This window comes from Athene cunicularia (assembly GCF_003259725.1).
Source record: "Athene cunicularia isolate RWA chromosome 1 unlocalized genomic scaffold, athCun1 chr1_part2, whole genome shotgun sequence".
NCBI lineage: Eukaryota > Metazoa > Chordata > Aves > Strigiformes > Strigidae > Athene > Athene cunicularia.
This window is the reverse complement of record NW_020799092.1, coordinates 35,972,645-35,983,485: the sequence shown is the minus strand read 5'-3', so window position 1 is coordinate 35,983,485 and position 10,841 is coordinate 35,972,645. Positions and strand designations below refer to the sequence as shown.

The 10,841-nt window shown below is 38.3% G+C and overlaps 1 protein-coding gene across 1 annotated transcript; it reads left to right on the top strand.

Moving 5' to 3' along the window:
- The first annotated feature begins 378 nt into the window (after positions 1–378).
- LOC113489257 (ribonuclease H-like) lies at positions 379–936 on the top strand. The gene has a single exon (XM_026864873.1). It carries the CDS (start codon positions 379–381, stop codon positions 934–936), a length of 558 nt encoding a protein of 185 aa, XP_026720674.1.
- Positions 937–10,841: the final 9,905 nt, after the last annotated feature.

Below are 10,841 nucleotides of genomic sequence, written 5' to 3'. Positions count from 1 at the left end.
CTGTGCAAAATGTACTTTACACATCAACTGGGGAGCATGGCCTCACATGGAGCCTCTGGCAGAAGATACCAGGTGAAACTCGAGGTCAACCATTAGGATTTTGGAGCTGGGGGATATCGAGGATCAGAAGCCCACTACACTCCAACTGAAAAGGAGATACTGGCAGCATATGAGGGGATTCGAGCTGCTTCAGAAGTTGTTGGTACAGAAGCACAGCTCCTCTTGGAACCATGATTGCCTGTATTACATTGGATGTTCAAAGGAAACATCCTTTCCACACACCATGCAACCAGTGCTACCTGGAGTAAATGGGTAGCATTAATCACACAACCGGCTCGACTGGGAAAACCCAACCATCCAGAGATCCTGGAAGAGATCATGGACTGGCCAGAAGGTAGAGATTTTGGAGCGTTGCCTGAGGAGGTGGCTCGTGCCCAAGAGGCACCGCCATATAACGAGTTACCAGAAGATGAGAGGCGTTATGCTCTGTTTACTGATGGATCCTGTCATGTGGTGGGAAACCATTGGAACTGGAAAGCTGCTGTGTGGAGTCCCACAAGACAAGTTGTTGAGGCCACTGAAGGAGAAGGCGAGTCATGTCAGTTTGCAGAAGTAAAAGCGATCCAACTAGCCCTAAAGATTGCTGAACGAGAAAAGTGGCCAGTACTATATCTCTACACTGACTCCTGGATGGTGGCTAATGCCCTGTGGGGGTGGCTACAGGAGTGGAAGAAGACCAATTGGCAGTGCAGAGGTAAACCCATTTGGGCTGCTGCATTGTGGCAGGACATTGCTGCCCGAGTGGAAATTGTGGCTCTAAAGGTACATCATGTAGATGCTCACATGCCCAAAAGCTGTGCCACTGAAAAACATCAGAACAATGAGCAAGCAGACAAGGCTGCCAAAATTGAAGTATCTTGGTTGGACCTGGACTAGGAGCACAAGGGTGAGCTGTTTGTAGCTCAATGGGCCCATGAAACATCAGGGCATCTCAGGAGAGAGGCAACATACAGGTGGGCTCGTGATCAAAGGGTGGACCTGACCATGGAGGCCATCTCACAGGTCACTCACGAATGTGAAACATGTTCTGCAATCAAGTGAGCCACACGAGTAAAGTCTCCCTGGAACAGAGGGCGATGGCAGAGTTTTTGATATGGTTAGGCCTGGCAGATTGACTATATTGGACCACTGCCATGAACACGCCAAGGCAAACGCTACATACTCACCATGGTAGAAACAACTACTGGTTGGCTTGAAACGTACCCTGTAAATCATGCCACTGCCCGAAATACCATCTTGGGTCTTGAAAGGCAGATTTTATGGCAACATGGTTCTCCTGAAAGAATCAAATCAGACAATGGGACACATTTTCAAAATAATCTTATTAACTCCTGGGCAAAGAAACATGGCATTGAGTGGGTGTATCACATCCCTTATTACCCACAAGCATCTGGAAAGATTGAAAGATATAATGGACTGTTGAAGACTATGTTGAGAGCATTGGACAATGGGGGATGGAAGCACTGGGATATAAATTTAGCAGAAGCCACTTGGCTAATTAACATCAGAGGATCTGTTAACCGTCCTGGTCCTGCCCAAACAAACCCCCTTCATACTGTGGGAGGAGATAAGGTCCCCGTAGTACACACAGGGAGATGGCTGGGGAAGGCAGTGTGGATTGCTCCTCCCTTGGGAAAAGGCAAGCCCACTCGTGGGATTGTCTTTGCTCAGGGACCTGGATGTACTTGGTGGGTAATGCGGGAGGATGGGACTACTCAGTGTGTGCCTCAAGGACATTTAACCTTGGGGGGAAAATAATCTGTGGGATGAGTTGTATGTTGCAGGAAGTGATGGAGGAAGTAGGAATGATGAAGAGACAATCAGATACATGCAATGACGACCCAAACCTAGCCGGTGCTGGAGTCCAACAGTCAAACATACTGCTCCTGTCCTGAACATCCATCTTGACAGATGGGAGCCAAGTCACTGAACATCTGAAGGAGTGAAGGAAGCTTATGGAATGGATAAATGAATACTATGTGGGACCTGGGCATGACATAAATGGTATGGAATATGGGGTGGAGACTGTATTGGGTCTGGCTTAGCTGGAATTGGTTTCCCCTATAGCAGTCCTCACGCTGCTGCTTTTTATGTTGGTAGCACCCTGGTGTTGTGGCTACTGCTGAGCAGTGCTTACACAGCACCAAGGCTCTTTCTGACATTTTTCCCCCCAGTGGGACAGGGTGGGCAAGATCTTGGCAGGGGACACAGCCAGGACAGCTGACCCAAACTGACCAAAGGGATATTCCAGACCATGTGACGTCTGCTCAGTACAAAGCTGGGAGAAAGGAGGAAGGGGGTGGGGTCACCCTTGGTCCTCCGAGGCAACCACTACGCGTATGGGAGCCCTGATCCTGAGAAGGGCCGACAGCGCCTCTTCATGGGAAGGAGAGAATAAATCTGTTTTTTTTTATTTTTGCTTCCACGTGCAGACCTTTGCTTTGCTTTGCTTATATTAAAACTTCTTTTGTTTTACCCACAAGGGTTGGTCTATCTTGTTTTCTTTCTCCTCTTTGCCCTGTTGAGTAAACAAGCGGAAAGGGGGGAGAGTGATAGAGCGACTTGGTGGATACCTGGCATTTAGCCAGTCAAACCACCACAGTGATATAGTCCAACCACCCTGTAATGAGCAAGAACATCTTCAACTAGTTCAGGTTACTCAGAGCCCCATCCAACCTGACCTTGAATTTTTCCAGGAATGGCACATCTACCACCAATGTGGGGCAACAAGTTCCAATGTTTCACCACCCTTATATTTCTTTATATCTAGTCCGAATTTGCCCTCTTTCAGTATAAAATCATTACCCCTTGTCCTATCACAATGGTACCTACTAAATGTCTGTCCCTATCTTTCTTTAAGTATTAAAAGGGCACTATAAGGTCTCCCCAGAGCTTTCTCTTCTGCAGGCTGAACCCAAACTGTCTCAATCTGTACTCACAGGCAAGGTGCTCCAGCCCCTGATAATCATTCTGGCTTCTTCTGGACCCATTCAAGCAGGTCTGTGTCTTTGTTATGTTGGGGACCCCAGAGCTGGACACAGTACTGAAGGTGGGCTCTCATGAGAGCAGAGTAGATGGGGGAGAGTCACCTCCCTCTACCTGCTGGCCATGCTTATCTTGATGCAGCTCAGGACACAGTTGGATTTCTGGGCTGTGAGCACACATTACTGGCTCATGTCCAGCTTTTCATCTGCCAGTACCCTCAAGTACTTCTCGACAGGGTTGCTCTCAATCCCTTGATCACCCAGCCTGTACTGGTATTGGGGGTTGCCCCAACCCAGGTGTAGAACCTTGCAATGTATTGCTACAATTCACAATTACAAATGTTAAGATTAAGAAAATAAATTGCATTACTAAGGAAACTTATTCCTAATTTATTGGATGGTATTTGAAAGTATCTACTCTACCAATACTGAAGCAATTAAAAAATAAAATTAGGTGATTATAAGTGGATTTTTCTAGGAGGGAATTTTAGGAGTTACAATTGCATTTGACAATGCACTGCAAAACTGGATCACTACTTTACAAATTTAGTGTAAAAATTGGAGTTCTTCTGGGACTGAAGTTTATTATTTAAATTTTTGCTTTATTAATTTCCCACATTTAAAATCAGAAACATATAATAAAAATGTACATTTCCATCAATAGCAAAGCCAGCTAAGTATAACAAATTCATATTCTTGGAAGGAACATTTTCAGTTAACATTTACTGCTTTAACAGCCTTTAATATTCTGGAAATCTTTTTAATTCTGCTGCACAGATGAAAAAAACTTTTGTTTTGATCCAGGTGCTCAAAAGACAAGAATTGCTATATTATTACAGACTTTTTAAGGTAGTATTAATTTTATCACTATGTAAGGATTCTCACTTTGAAAAATTTTTCTGTGACATTTGAATTGATACGCTCTTTGAAAGTCCTCAGAATTTTCATGTTTGTATTGGTGAATTCAGTCCCCAAAGGAGATACTCACAATTTGTTTTGCAATTAATCATCTTCTGTTAAAATAATATCTGCATAAAATTAATGGCAGTTCTTATATAAATCATAGCATGCAAATACCTTCTGAATACTACCACTGCAAAATGGAATTATACTATTGATTTTTCAGTCTGTCAGATTAGTAGGACACAGTTCAAATAAGCTCTAATTGAAGTCAAGAAAAGGATAAATCTATTCAAGTATCAAGAGTAAAACAAAATACTGATTTAGTAGAACAACAAATTAACAAGCTAGGGGACCTGTCTGTAGATCACATTTCATATAAGATTAATTCCTGGTGTTCCAGAATGGATTGAAACATGCAATTACAAAAATTAGCAGCAATTTTGCCTCCTACCAGGATTCAAGAGTGAGAAACTTACTTTATGAAATGATTGCTTCCAAGAGAATTGTGAAAATAAATTCAAAGATGAAGAAGTATATAAAGAAGCTGCAGAAATTTAAGGTTCTTTCTTTGCCACTTGCCTGACAGTACATATCAATGATATCTTCTGAGCTTAGGAAGCTTTTAAAAAATATTTCTAAGTCATACCAGTCTCCTGAAAACTTAATTCGCACTTCTTAAAAGGACATTATCTAAGGACACAATCAAAAGAAAAAAGCCATAATAGAATCAAATAGTACACACATCACTAGATTCTTGCATGGCAGTCAGGATGGATGTTCACATTTTACCTATTTGTTTGGGGAAAAAAAAATAATTATTATTTGAATAGGTGTAACTGAAGGAAATCTGTCCAAAGGATTCATAAGTTATTAAGAAACTCCCACTGACACATACTATATATATAACAACAAAAATAGGTAACAATTATTTGTCTGAAATGTACAAGGGCAGAATTTCTGATTTTTTAATCCACTTTGTCCAGAGGTTGAAGGTAACATGAGAGGCCTTACATTGTATGTGTTTTAGAAGAAAAAAACACCATCACCACCACCAAATAATTTGTATGACTTCGTCTCCTTCCTTGCCCTTTACAGAAATAACAAAGAAAAACTAGTATGCTCTTTTATTTTATTTTTTTTCCATATGTATAAATCTTGTAGAAAGTAGGCTGTGTGATGTTTATGCCCTTACTTCACAAAGCGTGTACCTGAGGCAACCTAATGTGGATTCAGTATTTCAAATAGTCAAATGACTGTTGTGGGTTTTTTTTTGTTGTTGGTTTTTTTTTTTGTTTTGTTTTGTTTTGTTTTGTTATGTTTTAATTTACATCAGAATAATTCATTTTTAGTGCAAAAGAACAATGTCATTCCAGCTGAGAGGAGTGCAGAAAATCTTGGCAGAAAAGAGATATCTTATTACTATTTTGTCGCCAGAGTAAAGACTTGAAATATTTTTTCTTTGATGTGGGATCTTATTTTTCTTACCTTTCTTATAAGCAAATCTACTGACTTTTTCATTTGATTACTTAATAACAGGTTAAGTATGTAAAGTTGAGAGGAAGATCAACTCTACTCACTACTATACAGTACATATATGTAGATCTATGCATTTTTGTCTCCTGTTAGCTGATTAGACTGCATGCACAATACTGCAAAATCAACACTCCCCACATCTGCAGGCATTCAATCTCTGAAGACTGTATACTCACTTTACTTACTTCTTTTTTATGCAACTAGCAAAAATTCCAAGATATTTTATTTCAGATTTAAGTGAATTTAGCAAACACTTCCAGGCAGGTGAATGCCATGTATCACATATTTGCCATCAGTATCCTGGTTGTTTTCGATCCAGATAAAGCTCAAGAAATGTGAGATAAAATAAATGGTGCTTCATAGCTTTTTTTCTGTACATTGTTCTTCTGTTCCAGTTTAAACGGGAGGAAAAAGTACTGAGAAACTAAAATCAGCTATTAAAAAAAATATTGCAAAGTGTTTGGCAAATATTAATTTATGTTAGTTTATATTCTTATTAGCCAAAGATCAAAGCAATTACGAAATCCCTAAACCTAATTACAGCAGGTACTTCAAAAAAATATTGAGGCATAGAGCATACCTAGTGAACACCACATAAGTACTTTGAAATAAACATCCAAGAAGCAGCAATAACATTTTAATTAGAACTAACCAGTCATGTTTACACTTGATTCAGCAAAAGAACAACAGGAAAAAATTATGCAAGATATATCTTAAATATTTCTAGTTCTTTACACATCAGAAATCAATGTACAAAGTGTCTCTTTTGATGTACAAAGTCAGTCCAGCTCTAAATGAGGTTGTAACTAACAGAATTAACCACTTATCTTGCAGGCAAACCTTAATGCACCAGGGGAAGATTGAAAGTCTTAAAAAGTCTTAAAAAGTAGGAGCTGATAAGCTCAGTTTGAAATACTGTTTAGCTATCTGTTGAACAGCTCTTCATGTCCTTAAAATAATCTCTTCTTTTTGGCAAATAATTTTATTAAGCTATGCTATTTTAAAAATAAGTTTTGTTGTCAAGTTGAGGGTCCCCAGATGAAGAACATAGCATATACAAACTGACTGAAAACATACAGTTCCAACATCCAATTCAAGAAACTTGAGAATGAAACTACTAGTCCTCAAAAGGTTGATACTTGAAAGATGGCCAGAGGTAAAGAAAGAAACCTCATGCTTAATTCATCATTGGTTGTCATTTGTGAATAACTGATGGTTGTTGGCATTTATGAAAGAAAAAAAAAATAATGATTTCCAGTAACATGAGGAAAGGTAATAGTTTGCAACTTTCATGAAGGCATTTGAGAAGTGAATTATTTTAATAAATAAATTCATTAACAATGAAGGACTCTTCTTTCACCGTCTCAGGTTGTTGATATAATTTGAGAGTATTCAGATAGTCAAGTGTATTGACTAAAACAGTCCAGAGAACCATTAGAGAGAAGAACCTTGGCTGAACAGTACTATATTAGAAAACTATCCGAGAAAACAAAAAAATATTTAGGGTTTGATGGGACAGTACAGAGATCCTTGAACTAAGAACTACAAAGCTGTTGTATTAACAACAGAACTAATTAGCTGATCCACTGAAATGACCATACTGAAGCCAGGATGAGGCTTGTTTGGGAGATCACATTGCAGTATTGGCATGTTATAGCAGTTCTATTTCTGTCTCTCTGGAGACATGTTCTTTTATGGGTGTGCAGTGCTGAAAATCTAGATTTACGGAGTGGGTCTGGAAGGTCGGTAGCTGCATTCACATGGTGTCATACTTGACTAAAGAAAACCTCTGCCCTAGGTTCAAATCTGGCTGCTAAGGGGGCAGTTAAAGAACTCGCTCTGTTTCTAGTCCTGGGACTAGTTTGTGTAGCTCAGACCTAGAAGCATCTAAATTGATAAAGTAGATTTTTACTGAAATCTGATAAACAGTAATTGTCAATACTCTAGAAACTTTAATTAAAATAAGTTAAAAGAAATAAGGTATGATGTCTTTAAATAAGAGATTATGCATGCCTGTATCAGATTTGGTTATGGTTTTGAAACAAATGGGGGAGATTTTGGAGGCTACAATATTTTCCTCAGTACCAAATCATCTAGTGGGATGAACTGTTTTTATTTTAGGATGGAAGTAGAATAGTTAGGATCTTTACTTGTTTAAGTTTATAGAGATTATGAGTCAATATGTAATCATCTATTTAGTCATTACTCGTTAAATTTTCCTTAAATTAAGCAAAAGTGATGATGGATTTTGACAGACAGGGGCAATAAAGAATTCTCTTGGTTTACTAAAATGGTGTTTAGAAATGGCTCTGCTACATACAGAGATGAACATAAACTCTTTTGAAGCAAGGGAAGTTGCTTGTATGCATGCATGTTGAGGTTTGAACTCAGCCGGCAGCCAGACCCCACTTGGCCAGTTGTTCACCTCCCCCCTCCTGGTGAAATAGGGGAAGGATAAAAAGAAGAAAATTCGTAGGTTGTATAAAAAGAAAGAATTTACTAAGTATAACAAGAGAACAGCAGTAACAATAGTGAGTAAAAAAACCCTGGGTGAAATGCAGCTGTGGCTTACCTAGCACAGTGACTGCCCCCCACAGCAGCAATCGGTGTGTGCACCAGAGAGAGCCCGCGCCCGCCTATATACCCTGGGCATTACATCACATGGTATGAAATACTCTAATGATCGATCAGGACCCGGCCCTCTAGCTGTGCTCCCTCTCAACACAAGGAACGTTAACTCTATCCTGGTTGAAACCAGGACAATGTCATACAAAAGAGATGAACTTCAGTTTTCACATTCTCTTCTTACCATCACATGATAGATAACTGTACCAGACATACCTAAAATCATACTTCCAGAGAGAATGAAGTTCAGACAAAACAGGTGATGCAATTCCTAAAACTAGTGCTGATCCAACACACCGATAGTCATTCCACAGCAATAACAGATATATTACTGCTGCCTGCGGCTTCTTGGCAGTGCTTGGTAATTTGGGCAAATCATCACACAGAGTTTGGTTTCTAGACTTAATGCTGGTTTAGATAGTGTTAAGGGCTGGGCAGTAAGCAGGACTAGCAAATTCTAATACAAAGAACCTTTATAGTACTTCTGAACTTTTGCTGAATGGGATTCATGAGAAATGCCACCATTCTGATTTTAGTTCACCAATCAAGCCCAGCAACCTCCTCTTGTTATGGTGAGACAGTCCCCGTTGCTGGAATTATTCTCACAAATTTAGAAAAGTATGGGTGAGCAAGTCATGTCAGACTTCATTTCTCATCACCACAGAGATATGCAATTCATCTGACATATTTTGGGATGGGAGGAAATTTCCCTTCCCTTACGCCCTTTATCTGTGCAGCCTAGGTGTCCAATGTCTTTAGGGCAATTTTGCAATAACTAACTCAGAGGTAGACATCTACACCATGATATCTATATCTAGCCAGATGAATGCAAACCTGTCAGTCTTTTTCAGTTGCTCAGTATAGGTGTTCTCTTTTGATCCCAATAAAAATTTTGCACCCTGTTTTAAAGACTATTGGTTAGTTTAGGGTAAACAATAAAAAATATTTTCCTTCTTTCCAGAAATTCAAACAGTGTTGAAACTGGTAAATATTTTTATATTTTTCCCCCACCTAAAAGAATATTTCTCTACAAAACATTTCACAAAGGAAGAAAGAAAAGCCTTTAAAAATTCCAAGTCGATTCTTCCGGTGGGTCAAAGGTGAAACTAAAGGCACAAAGATAGGTAAAGATAAAAGCTATACCAAAAATAGCATGGGACATAAGAATTCATAAATAATCTGTCAAGAATTACGCTCAAATTAAAAATACACCAGAGCATAATCACTACACTTATCTATACGTATATGGTGAAGTAGTTTCCAAATAAAGAAAAGCTACCTGGTATATAAAAGGATTTCCGTGTTGCTGTATCTGAAAGTGTTAAAATTGTAATTTCTTTTTTTTCTCATCTGTAGTGACCAAGTAATTAGTGGACATTCTGGCAACAACGTCTACTGAAGTAATTATGTAATTATACTGTGCTATTGACAATTGTCAACACTGGTGAGCTGCTTTGAGTTCCTGAGATTGCTTACGGCCTTACTTCTGAAGCCGAAATATGGAGCATAAATGTATGTTAGCATGAGATTCTTTTATTAGAAGCAACTGACTTTCTCCTGTAAGGCCAGTAAGAGAGAAAAATAGCTATTTTTTATTTGTTTTTTCACTGTTATCTTAGTGATGATCACAGTTCATGTCAGGACTTTTAAAGACTGTTTCATATAAGAAGCTGTTCAATTGGTTGTAGCATACCAAAAGACAACTCTAATGCATCTTCCAGACTGTATGTCATCCATTTAATTTCCCATAATTACTTTTACAACTCTGAATCATTTAAGTACTGCAGATGAAACGCTAGCCCTACTAAATTTCACTGTGAGTTTTGAAATTAACTTCAATAAAGCCAAAGTTATGTTTACAATATTTCAAGAAAAAGACTGATCACTCTTGCCAAATTTGTAGTCATATACTAGCTGTACTGCTATGAAATGAAACAAACCCAAGTTTAAGAATAACACTTTCTGCATTATAGATTATACATTATTCATTGTATAATCATCCTTACTCAGCACTGCATTATCTTTTTCCTCCAGTTTCTAATAGCTCATTATTTATTTAAAGAACTTTTTTTTTGGTCCCTTGCAGAACTTTAATAATAAGGTCCAGCTGGCTCAGAAATACCCTATGAAAGCAAAGATATCAAATAAACTACTATTTACCATGCATATTATTTTTTCCCCTTGGAAAAGAAGTTTCCAGTTACCTAGAACAATTATTTTAAGGTAGAATTTACTTGTTTTCTGCTCTATCCCATTATCAAAACCATGATCCAGACACTGGAACTGATTTCTTGGCTGACTTCTTTCCAAAAGATGCCCAGAATATTGTTTGAAAGCCATAGATTATTTTGTAGCTTAAGTCTGAAATTCTCTTAAAATTTGAGTTAATAGCTGAGAAAGTAAGAGGCATAATTTTTCTTAACAGTAATTGAGAGAGTTTATAGGAAGAAAATCAGAAGAAAATACAGAAAAAAAAATGTTTATAACTATTTGTAGCACTTTCCTAAAAACAGAGTATAATACAGTCTTACTTGACAGAATTGATGGGCACTTGTAATCCATTCTGACAATAAGAATATATAAGTAGCTTGATAGCAGTACTTTTGCAGTACATCTTCAAGAATGATACTATATATTAGCTTCTGGTTTTAACACAGGAAGAGAAAAGAGAAAGTGCACTCAGAGCTGGGGATTCTGACTTTATCTCCCTTTAACACTCTGCCATTTATTTTGTTT